General features: G+C 57.9%; 2 protein-coding genes across 2 annotated transcripts; both read right to left on the reverse strand.

The window, feature by feature from the left end:
* Positions 1-462: 462 nt before the first annotated feature.
* On the reverse strand, positions 463-1,608 carry NCLIV_052080 (hypothetical protein; the record flags this gene model as incomplete). Its single annotated transcript, XM_003884761.1, has 3 exons — positions 463-659; positions 859-972; positions 1,398-1,608. The coding sequence occupies 3 exons, from the start codon at positions 1,606-1,608 to the stop codon at positions 463-465; spliced, it is 522 nt and encodes a 173-aa protein (XP_003884810.1).
* A 2,400-nt stretch (positions 1,609-4,008) lies between these two features.
* On the reverse strand, positions 4,009-17,999 carry NCLIV_052090 (conserved hypothetical protein; the record flags this gene model as incomplete). The annotated part of the gene is made up of 13 exons (XM_003884762.1): positions 4,009-4,312; positions 4,415-4,427; positions 4,605-4,740; positions 5,375-7,333; positions 7,989-8,221; positions 8,678-9,215; positions 9,582-9,977; positions 10,424-10,836; positions 11,050-11,675; positions 11,987-12,383; positions 13,267-13,591; positions 13,778-16,169; positions 16,564-17,999. The coding sequence occupies 13 exons, from the start codon at positions 17,997-17,999 to the stop codon at positions 4,009-4,011; spliced, it is 9,168 nt and encodes a 3,055-aa protein (XP_003884811.1).
* Positions 18,000-19,303: the final 1,304 nt, after the last annotated feature.

A 19,303-nucleotide genomic window follows, 5' to 3' on the forward strand; every position in this document is an offset into this window, starting at 1 on the left:
CACCTGTTCGCTCTTTCTCACAGACAGAGCCTAGAACACACCGACAGCGACACACTCTCGGGTGCCCCTTTTTCGCTTCTAACTTCGCTGCGGGGTCGGTCCACTTGACAGGCCGCGAGGCCTTTGAGTGTTCAAATCTTGTGTTTCTCAAGGAGCGTCGCCGGCAGACCGAAGCGGCTGTCTGCTTCCTTCGGCGCGTCGCCTCTTCTCTAACTTCGCTGCCTGCTGGGCAGCGGGAAACACTATTGAACACGTTTCCCCTCTCCTCGTGGATGTGCGCCTTCTCGCCTTGTAAGGGGGACTCTGACACAAACCGCAGAGCCCACCGGTGCTTCTGCCGCTCAGCAGCTGCGTTCGGATCAAGCAGCCGTATGAAAGAGATGCGGAGCTTCGGCGAAATCGCGAATGTGCACCAAACCCAGCTGCGGCTTTCCGGCGGCTCTACAGGCGCTGCCGCGCACCTCATGAGCCGTCGGAGGACGGAGGCGCATCCTGGTCTTCTTCTCCACCCTCACTGTGGAGGTTGTCTTCTTGGTGAGTCAAAATCGTGCAGTCTTCTTTCGGGTACGCGGTACAGAGCAGAACGTAACCTTTCTTCTGCTGGTCGTCGTCCAGATAAACTTGTTCACTTCCATCTACGGACCCCTTCACCAGCTTGCCTAAGACGCAACAACGCCAGGGAGGGGTGAGCGCGAGAGACGCGTGGGAAGAGCGCAAGGGAGCACAAGAGATGTGAAGAAGAGTGAGAAAAGAGAGCCCACTGCGCTGCGTGCGGACGGGAGCGGCGAGGATGAGCGGTGTCGGAAGCACACAGGGAGAGAGGACGACTCCCGTTTCCTTCGCTGCTCCAGCGCTTACCTGCGCATGTGCTACACGAGCCTCCTCGACAGGAGTAAGGCAACTCCATGCCGGCTGCCTCGGCTGCATCAAGAATGTATTCGTCCTCTGAGCATTCCAGTTCCTTCGTCTCCCCTGGGAACAACGGTGAGGCAGAGGGACACAAAAGGGGAAACCCGTGAAACCTCTCCGTGTCGCTGTGGAGGAGTCGGTAGAGAAAAAATCGAATGCGGCACTCTCACACCCTCCTTCCAAACACCCGCCCTCCAGGAAACGGCTCCACAAAGGTGTCGTTCCTTTTGAATGCATGCCCAGATACGAAGCAGGTGTATACGTGGATGCATCAGCACATGTTAATATGCATACACACACAGACAGGTATTCTTTGAGTCGCTTATACACACAGACGTGCCTGCTTGCATAGGTGTCCGCCGCCATCTAGAGATGCGCACGTCCCAACCGATCACACACAACCATGTTTTTGTCACATCCACTCGCTCTTTTTCTCCGGGATGCGTTTCTACGTTATTTCAGGCTTCGCGTCTCTCTGTCGCGCCTACCGTCTGGAGCCTGGAGTGTAATCCGGTAAAAGAGACGCGAGTGCCTTCGGAGATGTCCTGGGCTTCTGGGCTCTCCCGCACCCCATCGTGCTCCTTGGACCGCGCCGTGCCTGTCGCGCTCTTCCTGTTGAGAGAAAAGGCTCGTGGTCACTTGCGCAGCCCCGAGGGAAGAAGACGGAAAGAAGGGGGAAGGCGAAGAGGAAGAAGCCATGCCTGGCGCATCTGAGCCGCGACCTCCCTCCAGATTCACAGAAGTCCGGATTCCTGCTCGAGTCACCGGAGACGGCGCACGCGAAGACGGGAAAGCGGAAGGAGGCACAGAGTTAGGGTCACGAGAAGCGAGGCGCGAAGAGGAAACACAGAGAGAAGAGGGAGTTGACAAGTGAGAAGCAGAAGGGACAAGGAAGGCAGAAACGGACGACAGGAACTTTCTTCTCTCGGGCGTCGTGCGCCGAGAGAGGGGGCCTTCAGTCTGCGCGAACTTAAGAGACAGAGGGCCAGAGGATTCACATAAAGAGGGCGAAGAGGAACAAAACGGCAGTGCATAGGACTTCGAACAAGACGAATCGGACAGCGGCGACGCAGCGAAGGCGGCGGACGGGAAGGCTCCTCTTCCTGTGGAAAGGGAAGAGACATGGGCGACGGAAGACGAGAAAGAGCAGAGCATACAGACGATGAACAGAGCCTGACAGATATACGGCTGCGAAGGCAATGCGCCCCGAAAGGCGGGTATCATGCGGCGAAAAGCAGTCTCGCACATTAAATTGCCCGCCGCCGCCGGCTCGACGAATATTTGTACGGTGGCCGTCATCGTCCACCCCGTCTTCTTCCTCCCTTTTTCCCCTGGTTTTGCGTCCTTGCTCGTTTTCGGCCAATGGTGATCTGATGGAAATCTTGCGGGGCTCGTTTTTTCGCTGCGCAATCAGGCCCCGGCGAGACGCGAATCGGGCTCCGCGTCCATCACGCAGCTGAATATACACTGCAGAACTGCGGGCACACGTACACCAAGGACGAAGACAGATAGCGACAAGTCTGTGCGACAAGCAAAGAGAAAAGAGGAAGGCAATTCAGGAAACTCCTCCACAGCCTGAGGGGCGAGCGGCGAAGCGACCGACGCTGGGTTTCTTCCTGCTTTCTCAACGCTGATGAAGGGTGCCGAGGAAGTCTTTTGAGACCAAGTGCGGAGACCCAGGACAGAGACTTGTGCGAAACAGCGTTTCTTCCGTTCCCTCCCAGGACAGAGACTTGTGCGAGACAGCGTTTCTTCCGTTCCCTCTTTTCTCGATTTACAGCGTGCCCATCTCTTTGATCCTTTGTGTCATTCCGCGGTGTTGTGCCGCCGGGCGTTCCCCTCAAATTTTCACGACTCATGCGCTCTCTCCAGATCCACAGCAGGCCGTCTTTTCGCGAGACACGACCGTGTGCTTGTCCTCAAGTGGAGACACCGGAAAAGCTGGAGTGTCTTTGCGTTCGCGGAGAATGCCTCTTCTTTCCAGTTCCTTCTTCGAGGGTGCTTCCCTTCCTTCCCTTCTCTAATTCGGGAGAGGCAGGGAAACAGTCTACAGATTCTCTGTGCCCGTCGCCGTGGGAGGACTGCGCCGTTAACAGGCCATCGTGGAACAGCGAAACGCGACGAGGCGCCCATCAGAGGCGTTTTCCCGTCAACGGAAGCGGAAATCGGTCACTCCTTGAACGTGGCACATCGCGTAGATCTCGGGATCTACGCGATCCCGAGAATAAGACGTGGAAGGCAGCAGACGAAACTAAAAAAAAACGCCTAACGAGTCTGAGACAGCGACGACCGTGTGAAGAGGCCTATAAAAAGAGGGCCGTGGCCAACTCTGCCACGGCTAGGCCAGAAGAAACACCTGAAACCGGTGACACAAAGAGGTGTGATAACTACGGTGGAACAGACGATAAGGAAGCCGGCGACTCCGCTGTGTGTTTGCTTGCTGCCGTGAAAAACCAGTCGCTTTCCTCCCTGAGAAACGCAAATCTGCCGAGACGCCCGCCGTAACGAGGTCTATGTGCCCCATAACGAGGTCATGTGCCGTTTTAGGCTGGTGCGACAGGCGAACCGCGGGGTCGACGTGACTGGACACCCCAAGTGTATGGCGAAACGGAATTAGTCGTAGACATTCATAGACATGAATATATATATGTGTATATATGAATATCGATGACTAGAATATATTCCGTCCTGTGTATGCGTGCCTATTTTACTGCACACAGTCTGTACAGGTGGAATGTGGCCCGAACCAGTGTGCTTTCAAGTGCCGGAGGAGACGCTGTGTGTCGACAGCGAACTTGCAGTTCCCCCGCCGAGTGTCTATCGGCGTTTGCTGACGGAAGCCAAGGCAGCCTCAACACGGAATTTCAAGTCATCGAACAGCCAGAAAAAAAAGTGCAAACCAGAGGCGAGAACCCGCCAAGCCACGCGGAAGCCAGAGAATGAACACAGAAGAAAAGAGGAGGCGAACACCAGGGAAGAGGCGAGACAAAACGGAGAACAGTGCAGCCCCGAAGGGAATACAAAGAGTGCATGCACCGCGACATGTACGGCTGCTGTCACATAAAGAACTCCCTCTCGTCCTCGAGAATCACCTCGAAATCATCGCAAAAATGTGCATCTCGGTGACGCACATCTGTTGCTCCCCCGCTGGGGTAGAGACACGCGTCTCTCTCGGAGGCGAACAGGCGACAGCTTGCCTCGGAGGCGTTCCTCCGCCCCACGCGTTTCTCTGCCGGGTCGAAGGCGCACGACCCACAAGGCACCGAAGCTGCGGTGGGCGCCGGGGGAACCGACAGCGCATCGTACGAAAATTCGTAGCACAGGAGAGTGAGAGAGACAGTCAGGATGTAAATCCTGATCAAGACGCCGCGTCCCCGAGCGCTCCCTCCCTCTGGAGAGACACCTGCAAAAAAACAGATCCACAAATGGTTTCGATCCACAAATGATTCCTCTCCGCAGTTGATTCCTCTCCGCAGTGCTGGCGTGCAGTGCACGACGCTGAAACGCTGTTTCCAACGCTACAGGAAAAGCAGCCAAGTCAAAAGGAAGCATCCCAGGGTTGAACAGGCAGATGAGCACAGGCCGCGAAACTTTGCAGTCATCCAAGATGCACTTATCTCCCGCAGGCTCGGTCTCGTGTCCCGTTACCCAGTCGCAGCCTCAGGGTTCGCGCCGAGGCGGCCCGCGCGACATACCCGCCGGTGTCTCGCCCACGCCGAGGCTCTGATGCCACACAGCGAAACCGCTGATCCGCGACGAGTCGACGCCAGAGCCTTGAGGCGTCGCCGGCACAAAGAGCAGTCTGTCTTCGACGCTTCGGTTTCTCAGCTCCTGGGATTCAGAGAAGACGCCGCGAAAAAACCGGTTACGCAGGAAAACAAGGCAAGCGCAGACAAACGCGCCTTCCGCAACGCGTCGTTTTCCTTTCGAGGTGCAGCCGACTTACGTCCGAGAACTGTATATAAGTATATATACATATATATATATATATACATATACATATACATATACATATATATATATATATATACATACATATATATATATATATATATACATATATATATGTATATAGATGTCCATGTGCATATTGATATACACAAGTATAGCCTACGCACATCCCACCCCTACACTGTCAGTCTCTACATGCAAACCTATACATACATATGCACAGTTATACACAATTATATATATATATATATAAATGGACGTATGTGTGTGGTACGTGCATGTAGGTAAATTGATGCCCAGGTGCACGCACATGTCGTGTTGAGCAGCAGAGCGCGGGTAAGGGGAACACACTTGTCAAGATAGTCAGCAGAGGGTGCACAGAAGACGTTCCATGGAACGTGGCGGGGCAAAGCGGCAAGTGCTGTGTTTTGAGTCGAAGGTGTTGGCTGAGAGCGTCGGCTTTCCTCCGATTCTGTCTTTTCTCGCTATCGGCGACTTCTCCCCGCTCGGGTACCTCCGGGAGATGTCGCAGAACAGCATCGACTCCCATGCACATGGCGACCGCCCGCAAGAAAAGGCCTTGGGTGAGGGGACACTTTTCAACGGCGTAGACGAGGACTGGTCCGCCGTGCTGAAAGGCGCAGACGATCAGGCCCGCAGCCTCGATGGTGCGTAGGAAACAGAGCCGCTGGAAATCCGACGCGTGGCCAGACGGAAAGACATCGGGAATCGATGCAACCTCCTCCAACGCCACTCGCCACCGACGAGAATCAGAAGAGGAAGGACAAGAAGAGGTAAAGGGAGAGGAAGAAGGGGGAGATGACGGATCCGCCGAGGCGTCTCGAGGCAGGTCCGTCGTTTGCGCCGTTGTTGCTAGCGTGCCGACGACCGCGTTTTCTCGAGACTTCAGCACGGTCCAATCAAGAAGTCTGCGCCCGACCGCTGCATCCACCCCGGCCGTTTCTCCACAAAACAGCTGAGCACTCGGCGCCCCCCTGTCTGTCTCCTCGCCTCTTGCTTGTCCCTCGACTCCCGGCTCTGTCTCTGCGGGAGAGTTCGCCGCCTCTTCGACGAGCTCGAAGCGCGGCCGCAGGAGAACGAGTGATCTCTCTCCCGTCGCCACGAGGAGCTGGGCAACCAGGCGACTCTTCTCCTCGGCGTTGATGGTGCCCAAGACCGCTCTGCGCGTTCGCTCTCGCCTGCCAAACGCGCCTGCGCGAACCGTGCGGTTCGCCGGCAAAAAGCGAAGTCGCGAAAGAAGCCCCGAGCGAAGTCGCTCACCCTGCGTCTGGTGAAAGACCGCGGGGAGGCCTGGCGAGACGCGAAACGCCGGACGCGCCTGCTGGGCCTGTCGAGGGCGATCTGTCTCTGCAGCCGCGCGAACGCGACTCGACACGGGCACACCTGCCGCAGAAGGGACAGACGCAGAGACAGGAGACGCTCCAGAAGGCATGGACGAAGACGGAGACGACGGAAGCGAGGCAGAAACGGGGATGGGAGTTGACGCTCTTTTGGCTGGTGTGCCGTGAAGAGCCGGAAGCGGCGTCGCGTCTTCAGACTGCGGGAGAAGGAGGAACGGTTCTAAGCGTCTTCGCCACATCGCTCCGTCGTGGCCTGCATTTTCGGCGTCTCCAGGCGTTCTTTCCTCCACGCCGTCCTCTTCGGTTCTGCGCAAAAAGGGCGAACGGGTCGGACACGGAGAAGGCGAAGGAGCACCAGGAGAGGGACCCGGTATGTGTCGCGAGTTCTCGAAGGCGACTGCCTGTCCGCGCCGAGATGCCACGCTGACGACGGCATCGACAACCGCGCTGGCTGCCTCACCCTCTGGAGAGAGGAAGGAAGGGTGTGGTGGATTCGCGGCCTCTCGCGAGGCAGCAGACAAGGTCGAAGAGCCAGGCGCCGAATGCTCCCCGTCGTGCATCTCTCTTCTCTCAAACGCGCCGCTTTTCCCTTTCAGCGGGCTCTCGTCTTTCGCGCCGTGTCCTTCCCTCTCCGCCGACTCTGGACGACGCCGTCCCCCGCCTCCTCTCCGCTCGCCCTCTCCCCCCGTCTCATCTCTCGCCCCTCCGCCTGCACCTGTCTCCGTCGCTTCTCGCTGTCTCCTCTCCTCTGGCGCCGCGTCGCACTTCAACTGGTGTGTCTGCTGTCTCTCCCCTTCGCCCGCCTCCAGGAAGGCCTGAAAGGAGACTCCCAGCTCTCGCTCGCCCGTCGCGTGGTGTCTCTGCGCCTCCAGAAACGCCTGGATGCGCGACACGCGCTCCGAGATAACAGGCCCAGAGGCTTCAACGGCTCCGCGGCATCCATGCGCTCGCGACCGTTCCCGCTGAAAACCGGCAAGCTGCAGCCGCGCCCGAGACAGAGCCTCTCCCAGCGCACTCGCAGAGGACGGAGACAGAAGGGGGACGGAGGAAGGGAACGAAACAGCGGCAGAAAAGGAAGAGGGGACCTCTGCGTTCACAGCGCGTATCACACTCTGAAGAGACAACGGAAGAAGACAGGCAAAAAACAATATCTGAATCAGCTGACACCATGGTGAAGATCTCGTCTGTGGAGGAGAGGAGAGCCGCGCTGTTTCATGCGGGCACGGGAAAGAAATGGAGGCGGCCCCCGGAGATGCCAGAAGGAGCAACCGAAGGATGAAGTCAATGTTCCTCGTCTTTGTTTTTATTCTTCCCTTTGTCGACCAGCGTTGCGAGAGTTGCCACCGACCTACGCCTGCTGCGCCGACCTCACACACGCGTCTCGAAACCACATCTAGCGCTGGTGAAAACGAACCTTCCGTCTTGTGGCTGATTTCCTCTCCTCTGTCTCCGTGTTCTTCTCCTCGGCACAACACGCAACGTCCCGTGGACCCGCCCCTGGTTCGCCCTTTTTTTCTGCTTGCTCTAACTTTCTGTCTCTCTGCATCCTCTCTCCCTTCTTTCCCCGGCTTTCTTCCCGTCCCTTTGCCTCGCCTAAAGCTTCCTCGTTTGGCTCGGCTGCGTCCTCTCTCAGTCGCCGGTTCGCCCCTGGTACCCGCTCGCTTGTCCTGCGTTTCTTCTCTCTTCCTGTCTCTTCAATCGTCTCTCTTCCCGTCTCTTCAATCGTCTCTCTTCCCGTCTCTTCAATCGTCTCTCTTCCTGTCTCACCTGCCATTCGACGAGTTCGGCTCTCTGCCTGTGCAGGCCTGCGACAACGGTCTTGATCTCCTCGACGAGGGCGCCGTCTGCCACGAGAGCGTGTGGGTCCACGTTCAAAATCGCCGAGGCGCTGGCGGTGTGCGTGCGGGCGCATGCGTCGAAATTTCTCCCGACGTCTTCCAGCAGCTCTCGAGAGTCTCGCTGCAGCTGCTCCTGTTGACTGGCCAAGGCGCTGGCGACACCTGCGATGGGCAGCGGCGACAACGCATGCAAGCAAAAACAAAAGCTAGTGTCGGGTGCAAGCGCGAGCCGGCTCTGAGAAAACGCTGCGCTGGCTGGTCAGGGGCGCTCGCCTCCATATGACGCGAAGCCGAAGCCGAAAAAACAAAGGGCAGGCAAGGACACGCTAGCAAAAAGATGTGCACGTGTTTTGACCGTCTCCAGGCGGAAAGGCGCGTCTCGCACACAGACGACAAAGGGCTACTCCACAAGAGAGAGACAGCGTTTTTGCGTATCTCCCTGAGCGAGTCAGAGACAGCTGGAGAGCGCAACGCGCGCTCAGGACACGCAACTGGTGTCCACACAAACGCACCGACGTGAGAACCCTCAGCGAGGCTGCAGAGCCGCGAGGAGTTTTTGGCGTCAACTGGTGAAAAAGCGAGATCAGATGTGCATGTCTAGGGGACGGCAAATCGTACTTTCAGCGGTGTCGGCAGTCCATCGCACGACGGTCGCCTGCTCCAGAGTCTCTGTCCGCGGACGCCTTCGCCCCAGAGCCTCCGCTCCCACCGTGTCGGTATCCGTTTCCAGTCGCGCATCGCCCTTCCGCCGTTTTACGGGTCTGTCTCTGTCTCTCCCCGTCTCTGATGCCTCCGCCCCGCTCAACTGGAATTCGCTGCTCCTGACAGCCTCTGACGAGCTATGGCCTGCAGCCTCGGCCTCGGGTCTTCTCCCGTCTTCTGTGTATTCGCTGTCGCTGGACACGTCGCCTCTAAGCCGTATCGCTGGCCTCGTGGCGTTGAGGCTTCTGCTATGAAGCCCCGTCCCTCTTCGGTCTCCGACCTTGTTCTCGCCTTCACCCTCCCATCCCTCGCGTGCTTCTGCACCGTTAAAGTCGTCAGATTCTTTCGTCCAAGTCTCGCTAAGGCCTCCTCGCCCAGCAGAGAAAGGGGGATCTTCCGTCTCTGCGTGGAAGTTCTGAGCGGCTCTCTGCAGTGCGTCGAGGAGGGCGCGGTCCTGAAGCGGCGACCGCCACCCGGTGATTGGGTTGAATGAGGGAAGGGAGAAAGCCTGGAGAAAAGAAAGAGATCCGACGCTCACCGAGAGTGCCCCAGAGGACGTTTACGTCGGCGAGGCGCGCCGGGGAAACAGGCGACAACAAACGAACCGAGAGGGAGTCGCTGAGCCTGCGGACGGGCACGGGTAGGCACCCGTCTCGGCTCCACCAGCTCGTGAGACAAAAACGGAGGCATGCGAAAGGGGGGGGAACGAGGAAGGACACAAAGCAACGCGAAACGAAGAAGGCAACGCTCGAGCAAAACGCCAGGACCAAGACGCGACCGCCGCAGGCAAAGGCGGGGAAGAAACATGGAGAATCCTTACCACCAGTGCACTCCGCAGCGTGGGCTCCCCAGCCGCAAGCAGTGAGCGTATCGCAGTCTGTCTCCACCGCGCTTCTTCGTCCCGTCTAATCTGTTCCTTTTCCCAGACCTCCTCTTCACAGACGTCTTCTCCACAGGTGTTATCTTCCGCTTCGCGCATCACGCGGTCGGGTTGCTCTGGCTCTCGTGGAGTCTCGCTGTCGACGACTTTCATGTCTCCTGCCTGGTTTCGCGGGCTCTCCGCGTCGTCTCGGCTTGTCCCCGCAGGGTCTCCCGCCAGTTGGAAAGCCTCCGTTTCATCCGGAAGACGCGCAGCGGAAGATGCGAGGGCTCGGATGGGACGCCCTGCAGCTGCTGAGGCCGGCGGAGGAGCGCAAGGGAGCGACAGGTCAAAGAGCTGTTTGGGAAGTAAGCAAAGCAGGATGCGACAGGAAAAAAGGCGGCATTCCGGACAAATCCCTTCTCTCTAGCAGAAACGGAGAAAGGGGAAAAGATGAGACAAACGGGAGAGGGGAACACTGGAGGAGACAGTCGCGAGGAAACAGGGCCTCGCTGCCATGGGTATTTGACAAAGTCCAATCAAAGCGGCTGCATGCACTTCATGTGCCGCACTGGGACGTGTGTGAAACGCACAAAAACCTCACTATGCACACAAAACATATATATATATATATATATACGGCTGCTTCTGTCTGCCTGGCGTCAGGATGTATACGTGTATACACACACAGGCATCTATATACACATATATATTTATGATGTATCTCTCTGTATGCGTGTGTCTCGCTTTTAAGTTATGTCCACATGTCTGTGCATGTGGATATAACTTTGGAGAACACGGACCTGGTCCCAGTCGAGAGTGCCGAGATTTCGTAGATCTAGCCAGGCGACACTCCACGCCCATCCTGAAATTTGGTGAATGGCCAGGAGATCTCCCATCGCCGGTTCGTTTTCCTTCTGTCCTCTCGCTTTATTTGACTGTGCTGTCCCGTTCGAGGTGTCTCCGCCACAGCGGCGGGAAGCAAGTTTTTGCGTTCCTTTTTCCTCCGCCCGGCGGCCTCGCCCCGGTCTCTCCCTGCGTGCTTTCCGCGCGCCCACCCGCCCCCGTTCAGCCTCATCCCGTCGTCGCGGCTCCTCACCGCGACCCAGAGAAGGGCAAAGAAGAGAAAAAGACGACGGGGGGAGAGACGAACGAGACGGGAGAGAAGGCGGTTGCGCGCGGATAAGCCGAATGGAGGCGTCGATTGAACACGACGCTACAAAGGAAGCGCAGAGGGAAAACCGAACTGCGGGGATGTTCCAATCATGAGCACAGACGCGCACACGTGGGGCACAGAGACCCGCAGGCGGGTGTGACGTTGCCAGACTGCCGTTTATCGAGGAAGAATACGAAGACCGAGAAGAACAGGAAGGTGAACGCACACCCGCAAGCGCCTCGACGCCACACTCAAATACCTCCTGGGACGCACCCCCTCGGAAGCTCAGCAAACCGCTGTCCCTCCTCGCACATGATATCACTTCTCTGCGTGCGCCGGAAGACGCCAAGCCTCCAACAAACTCCGTTGCTTTCTCGTGACACTCTCTGTCCTTTTCCTCCTCTCCCTCCTCTTTCTTCTCTTTCTTCTCTTCTTCCTCTCCCTCCTCTTTCTTCTCTTTCTTCTCTTCTCCCTCTCCCTCCTCTTTCTTCTCTTCTTCCTCTCCCTCCTCTTTCTTCTCTTCTTCCTCTCCCTCCTCTTTCTTCTCTTCTTCCTCTCCCTCCTCTTTCTTCTCTTCCTCCTCGTTCTTCTCTTTCTTCTCTTCCGCCTCTCGGATCGACGGAACCAGTGGCGAGAGAGAGACGAAAGGAGACAGTCGAGCGCCATTCCTCGTCAGTGCAAGGCCCCGCCGAGGTTGTCGCCCAGGCAGAGAAGGCCGAAACGGCAGCAGCGCTGCGGGAGACAGAGGGGGGGACAGGTGCCCCAAGGCGGCTGCATGCAGGAGCAGAGACGCAGCGACCAAGGGAACGTTGCAGCGATAGAGGTAAACGCTGAGAAAGTCCACCAGTGCAGCGGGCACCTCCACCCAGTCCAGCGCTTGCCGCCTCTCCCGTGGAGATCTGTGGGAAAACAAAGAACAGAAAGCAATCAAAAACCTGCGCTGTAGCGCTCGTTCTGAGAGACGTACTCAGGACCAGGCACCACTCAAAAGAGACACAGGAGAGAGACAGAGACAAAGCCGCATGCACATGTAACTGTACTTGGCGGCATCAATAAACTTGCACAGCGTCCACCTACGCAGGCACAGAGACACACAGTGCACGCCTTTTCCACATTCAGGTGTGAAGGCTATACGTCACAGGAGTCGTCGCTCTTCGGCGCGCGTGTCTAGGCCGAGGCGTCCCCTCTACGGAGGACTGCAAAGACCTACCGGCTTTCGTCCGATGATTCATCTACGTTTCGCTCTCTCGCATCTGCCAGGCCGATCCTCGCAGTAAGGGTTCTCCATATTCTCCCCCACGCCCTGTCCGACAACGCGTCTCCCGGATCTTCCTGTCTGCTCTCGCGCTCCTCTCCTCGTGTGAGAAACCCAGCTCGCTCGTCTCCCTCTTCACGTGCTTCTCCCTCTGGGACGCGCTGGCGTCTCTCTCTGCCGTCTGGGTCTGTTTCCCCGTCGGGCTCTCGTTCGCTCTGTGCAGAATGCGCGTCGCGAGATGCCGGTCCCGCCGCGGGGCCTCGGCGGCCTCCGTCCTCTCCTTCTCGCCCCGTGCCTTCTCGCCCCGTGTCTCCTCGCCCTGCGCCGGCGACCGTCACTGAGGGCGAGGCGGCTGGAAGATGCAGCGACGGAGACAGAGACGAAGCGAATGGAGAAGACGGAGAAGGAGAAGACGGAGAAGGAGAAGACGAAGACGCAGAAGACGGAGAAGATGGAGAAGGAGAAGAAGGAGACGGAGCAGACGGAGGAGAAGACGCAGCAGGAGAGGACGGAGGAGAGGATGCAGCAGGAGAGGACGGAGGAGAGGATGCAGCAGGAGAGGACGGAGAAGACCGTCGAGTGGACGGAGAAGAGCGGGAAGGGGAGAAAAACAGGGTTGAAGACCACCCGAGATGCATCTCGCCCAGAGGCCGTATCGCTCCTGAGTTCAGCCGACGTGCCCGTTGTGCACCTGCGGCAGCTGGGGACAGCGACAGAGAAGAGCGTATGCGCAACAAAGGGCCAGAGACAGAGATAAGAGACACTCAGCGGCACCCATACGAGAGACGCCGGGCGGGTAGGGACAGGCACAAAAAATTGGAGGGAGAATGAGAAAACGCGCAGCAAGCGAACGAGATGACGAACATCCCACAGAGAAGGAGAACGCGGCGACGCGAAGGATGAATACGAAAAAGGTCAGAAGCATGACGCACCTATGCGAATGTGTATATAACTTATTTACATGTATTTACACATAAATAGACACATGTATTTTTATGCATGTATTTAAATCTATTTTATATATAAATCACATGCATGTATAGCCGTAAGTATATATATATAACAATATATATAATATTTGTGAGCATGTGGAGAACGGAGACGGCAAGGGTGAGTTCACGTGTTATGGTTTCCGCCTTTCCTCCCGTGAATTGTATCGGCCACATCCACCACGCGGCAGCGAACAGAGGCAAGAGAGACTCCCCGTTTTTATTTCCCGTTCTGCCCCGTTTTACCGGCTGCTGCGGCTGCATGCGCCGCGAGGGACTCGAAGGACCGCAGACGCTGGCCGGCGTCGTCCCGCTCGATTCGTTCCCCTTGTCCCGGATTTTCGCACTCTCTCCTTCCCTCTCTGGAAGAAAGATTCGCGACAGCAGAAGACGCAGCGGAAGACGAGCCAGAAGAGGAAAAAGACGTCAGCAGTTGAGTTGTCTCGGATCGAGCCTCCCCCGCGCCTGCGAAAACTGTGGACCGCGAGACGTCGGCGGTGTGGAAAGGCCGGCCGAGCGGCGCCGGTGAAGACGCGGAAGCTGAGCGAGGAGACACGGAGGCGGGCGATTGCTGAGGACGCGGGAAAGACAAAAGGGGAGAACACGAAGAGGGCCGCGCTGGGTGATGCGAAGACGGTGGAGGTGAGGAAGGCGCGGCACCGAGGGAAGGAAAAGCCGAGACTTGAGAGGAAGACGATGCAGGAAGTGCCCCCAGCAGACGAGAAGGTTCCGCGGGAGAAGACACGCATCCACGCACCTGAGCCGTACACACACCAGGCTCTCTCGCAGGCCTCTGTCCGTGTTCGGCGCCAGCGTCGCGTACGCCGAATCCTCCGTTTTCTCTGCTTCCTGCGTCCTCTCTTGGTTCTTCTCCGTGTTCTCCGTCCTCTCTTGGTTCTTCTTCGTTTTCTCTGTTTTCTCCTTCCTCTCGGCGCCCTCCTTGCTCTCGCGCGCTTGCCTCGGCGTCGCCGAGTTGCTGCGGAAGAACGGCATGCATGCGGCGTTGCAGGCCTCCGCCGCTTGAGGGACTTTGGGCTGTTGCGGCCTCTGTGGAGCCTGGGCGAGACAGCGGGGGGGTGTACACGAACACGCGCTCGGGACGATTCAGCAAGGTCCGTGCGATCTCGCTCACCGTCAGGCTGTCTCTGACTGCCCTCGTCTCCTCTCCGCTCTCTGGAGCCCCTGCGCGAAGCAAGCTGAGAAGAGGAGTGAGAGCCTCCGCCACAGACCGGTCTAGGAGAGAAGGACGAGAAGACAAAGCCCCAGACGACAAGGCCCGCGAAGGCAACGCGTTAGAAGACGAAGGCAAGGCAGGACGGAAAGACGAAGCAGATGGAGTGGGGCGAAAGTTTCGCAGAACGTGAGCTCGGGGTCTGAGTCCTGAGTCGTCCTGAAGCTCTCGGCGGGCGTCTGTGTCTGCGTCTCGAGTTTCGAGGTTCAGGCGAAAGAGCCGGCGACGTATGTTGATTGGCCGTCTGACCAATTCCGCCTCTTCTGGTGCACGCGAGCGACGGGGAAAGACAGGGCGAGCGAGGAAGCCTACTCCTGCCGCTTGCAAGCCGTCCCGCTGGGTCCTCCGTGACCCCGCGGGCGGTCGCGCCGCTCGGGCGCGACCGGCTGCATGCACAGAAGCTTCGCTCGCCTCGCCCGTTCGCTGTCGTCTCCAGGAAATCCGCAAATCGCCTGCATCTAGTCCTGGCCCGCTCCCGCGACGAGACAGAACCGGGCCGTGTTTGCGTGGGCTGTCGCCGCAGAGGGCCGGCAAGTCGCCGAGGCCTCGGCGGCGTTTGCGCAGCCACCTGGGGCGCACGTAGGGCTCGACGAAGAGCGGAGCGTCGGGAAGATCCACGTGGTCATTGGGGTCGGGGAACGCGAGGAACGAAGGACGAAAAGAAGCTGCATTCTGCGCCTCCCGCCACAGAGCCATGCCTGGCCTGCGAGGCCAGGGGGCGAAGACCGTAGCCGCCTGCGCAGAGGGAGATGCATAACGAGCCGGAGACACTTGGGCCAGTCCAGGAAGGCCTGCCGTTGCGTTTGTTTCTTGTCGCCATTGTGCCGGCGGACTTCTCGGACGGGACTGCGCTACTACCGGAAAGGTGGAGCCCTCTGGAAGAACAAACGACGGGAAACGCCTGGTCCCTCTCTGACCTCCGACTCCGGGGCGCCAACTCGCCCCCAGGTCGGCGCCATCTTCCCCTTCTGATGCTTTGTCTTCTGTCACTCGCGCGCGCGCCTCTCCGTGGTTCGATTCCCAGTCGTCCTCGTCGGTGCTTGAGGCGAACTTTTCCTGGCCCGCCGCAATGGCCGCCCAGGAGCATGCATCTGCGCAGAGGCGCCGAAGGCACTCCAACTCTTCAGAAACCTCCCGGGCTCGCCCTATATTCCCGTCGGCTCGCCCTCCTGCACTTTCGTCTGCTTCCTCGTCTCTTGTCGGATGAGGCGACTGCTTCGACGCCGGACGAAGGCGCGCTCTTCCGCTGACGCGACGACCAGGCATCTGTGGCGGAGGCCCAGACTCCGAGCTCGGCCCGGCCTCTCCCTCAACCTGTCTCTCCCTTGCTCCTCGCTCGTCTCTCTCCCTCGAACTCTCCTTCTCTTTGCTCCTTCTGAGTGGCTCTCTGATCGTCTCTCTGATCTTCTCTCCCTTCTGCTCTGAGTCCGAGTCGCTGTCTGCATCCGTGTCCGCGCCGGGATGTCTTCTGGCTTCGCGCCCTTCGCGTGCTTGCCGCTCCGCAGACTCCACAGCCGGCGAGCCACGAGACGCTTCTGAAGACTCTAACGACTCCGAAAGAGCGGCGGAAGACGACGAGGAGTCCCACGTGGTGCTGGAGGATTGTGGGGCGAGAAGGCGGGCGGCAGCAAGAATGAGATCTTTTGCGTGGCTGCGAGAGACGCGCTTGTGCAGGAGCGAAGCGGAACAAGACAGGGCGGCGTCTCCGCGTCCGACTGGGAGATGGCGGAGGTCGATGAAGGAGAGATGATGAGTGTTGCTGCCAAAGACAAGAGACGAGTAGAAGGGAAGCAGAAGGGAACAGACGGGAAAAGACGACAGAGGCGCAGCTGCGGGCGGAAAAGGATTGCACGCGAAGGACCACGTCGACACGTCCGTTTGACAGCTCGAATGAGACGTCGGGGGGCCGAGACTGTTCCTGCAGGGGACGCGAGACACGAAAAAAACAACAGACAAAACAAAAAAGGTCGACGAAATGAAGAGCAAACCAAAGAGGGGAGAACGGTCGGTACATACACATGCATGCAAACATACATACATACATACATACATACATACATACATACATATACATGGATATAGATGGATATACATGGATGTAGATAAATTGATGGATAGAGATAAATACAGAGATAGAGTTAGGGAGAGACGTGGCGAGAGAAAATGTGGAAGGATGAGGAGCGATCACTCAACCTGAGGAGGGGTCCACGAAATGAAAAGAAAGAGCGACAAGAGCCTTTTCCCTCTGCTGACTCGAGCCCGCTGGTTTGTTTCTCTGTCACGTGGACGGCCTCGCTCTGTCCGATGCGTACCTAATCCACACATCCGGGACGGGCGTGAGTCTATGTGCCTCCTCCATCTGAATCTGTCGGATTCGTTCTTCTTGTTGTCTTTCCCGCGCTTCTGCTCGCAACGCGTTGACGAGAGAGTCGCCATCATGCGCCTCCCAGGACGACGCAGACGAAAGGGATTCCAGTCGGTCTCTTGCCTGTTCATCCGCGTCGTGTCCCCGTTCGAGACGATCGGCAGACGCCGCCTGGAACGCGCCCTGTCGATTCGCCTCTCTCTGACTCTCTCCCGCATCTCTTTCTTCCTTCTCGCGCTTCTCCGTCGCGCTCTTCTCCTTTTGCTCTTTCGTCTCCCTGGCGATCCTGCGCTTTGCCTCGCGTTCTCTTTGCTTTTCTTCTCTCTTCCGTTCTCGCTCGCGGTCGAGACGCTCTCTGATCCCCGCGAGGGAGAAGACCAGCACGTCGCCGGCGCGGGTGGTACTGACGAGGACTTCTTCCCCCGCGAGAGTCTCGCACGCGATGTTTGTGGCGCGGACGCGTCTGTCGCGCGCCGCGAAGGGCCAAGTCGAAGCCTCGTCCAGCTCGCTGGCCTCGACTGCATGCGGCGAGAACGCCCCCGGCCGTCTGTAGCGGTCGGCGGGGAGCAAAAAGACGAAACGCTCCGGCAGGAAGGCGCGCTCTCTTCCCAGGTGTTTGGCGCTGTGCAGATGGCCCGTCTCCACTTCTTCGCCAAGAGCCGTGAGGAAGGGGGCGTCTTCCCCGTCGCGCCCTCGAGTCTCTCCTCGCTCTGACTCGACCTCGGAGAGACCCGCGTCGGAACTGGACGAAGAGACAGATTCCCATTCACTCTCCACAAACGGACCGTTTCTGTCGCCGCGCTGTCTCCGTCTCTGGGAAACGGACCAAACTTCTCCCGATTGCTGGCGCCGACGAAGTTCCTCCGCGGTCGCCGGAACACCCCACAGCGACATCTGAGGGCCTGTCGCCCCCTCGACTGGTGTCAGAAAAGAAGAGGAAGGAGACGAGGACGAGGGGGGACGAGATGGGAGGTTTGTGTGTCGAAACGGCGGCGTTTTTTGACACAGTTTTCCAGCGGGTGTGCCTCGAGGCGTGAGGGGAAGCACGAGAAGCTGGCCCTCTGAGCCAGCAACAAAGAGGAGATCGCCGGAAGGGGAGAGAGCGAGGGTATTGGTTGCATCTTCAGGGAGGGCCAGAGGCGGGGTGCGCAGGGGGGAGAGACGGGAGGAGATCGACGGTTTAAGCGAGACAGAAAACAGCAGAGAAAGACTTTTAAGTTTCCCGGAAACCGGCGAAGGCGCAGAAGAGACAGACGAGAGGGAAGGGAGAGAAGAACGGTCTTGCGAATGTGCGCCGGGGAGTGTGCTGCCAAAGAGAGTAGGGAAAAAGAAGTCGACGGCAGGAACAGCTGGAGGCGCTGCAAAAGGGTCAGCCGTCGCCATCGTGAAAACGCAGAAAACAGAGAAGCGAGAAGAGAGGAAGGAAAAACGAGAAAGTGAAAGGGAAGGGCCCTGCGCGCCACAGGCGAAACGGGGCGGCAAGAACGAGCGTCTTGAGGAGAAGCTAAAGGCAAAAAGACGGAAGAGACAGCGGGGCAGAAGATCGGGGAAACGCGAGACGAGGCGAAAGACATGGGAAAACGGAGGTTGACGAGGCGAAAGGGGAGAGAAAAGAGGAAAAGGGGAGGCGGCATGTCGAGGCACATACGCGTCGAAAAGAAGAGAGACCAGCAGATCTCTCCACGGTTCCCGAGAGGCTCTACGCTTCCCCTGTCTTCACATTTTCTGAGCGTTTCCTTTTCGAAATCGACACAGAGCCTCTGGAGAGCGTAAACGCGCCAGCAGGTCTTCGAGAAAGTCTCGAAGCCGTTTTCCAGTCCCAAAAAGCGGTAGCTGTCTCCGAGAATGGGACGCTGAGCATGCGAATCGCCGCTTTTCTTCTGGAGAGCCCCTCGCCGGGAGAGACAACAACAGGGGAGAAGGCTCTTCTCTTCTCTTCCGACACACATGCTTCGCGCCAGGGAAGAGGAGAGAGAAAAACAGAAAAACGAGAAGGCACCTTCGATTCAACGTTACACACCGGCACAGCCAAGACGGAACCGCACGCATGCATCTAAAAGGCTCACCGAACTTGCGGTTTTCGCCGACAAGCCGGACTCCTCCTGGGTCTTCAATCGCGTAGATGTGAAAGAGGTGAAGAACGCCTTTCTGAGAATTTACTTGCAAAAGAAAGGAACCTGTTTTTCCTCAAACGCCTGAGGGAAAGGCACACCGCCAGTTCGCAGCACCACGTCCAACTTTGCGTGGAGACAGCGCGTGTCGGAGACGAGTGAAACAACAGAACGAGGCAATGGAATTCAGAGAGAGAACGAAAAAAGCTTTGCTTTCGCTCAAAAAACGTTGAGCCAGTCAGAGAAAGGGCGAGTTTTTCCAGAAAAAACGCTCACTGTCTCGCGGAAGCGCCTGCCGTGTAGAGATCTGATTTTGCTTCCTCTCAACGTCCTTTTCTTCCGGCTTTTCGTCTTCCGTTGCTGATCTCCATGCGCTTCTTCAACCGTTTTGCCCTTCTCATTTCCCTTCAACACTTTTTCTTCAGCAGTTTCTTTGTTCTCTCTGCGAGTCTCCTCTCCGACCAGCCCCGTCTCTCTGTCTCGTGCACAGGGGGTCTTTCTACGCTTTCCGTATGAACTCTCTTTGCTCTGCTTCCCTCTCCCCCGTGTCTGTTTCAGTTTTCTCTTCTTTTTTCT

Source organism: Neospora caninum, chromosome X (genome assembly GCF_000208865.1).
Source record: "Neospora caninum Liverpool complete genome, chromosome X".
Classification (NCBI taxonomy): Eukaryota; Apicomplexa; class Conoidasida; order Eucoccidiorida; family Sarcocystidae; genus Neospora; species Neospora caninum.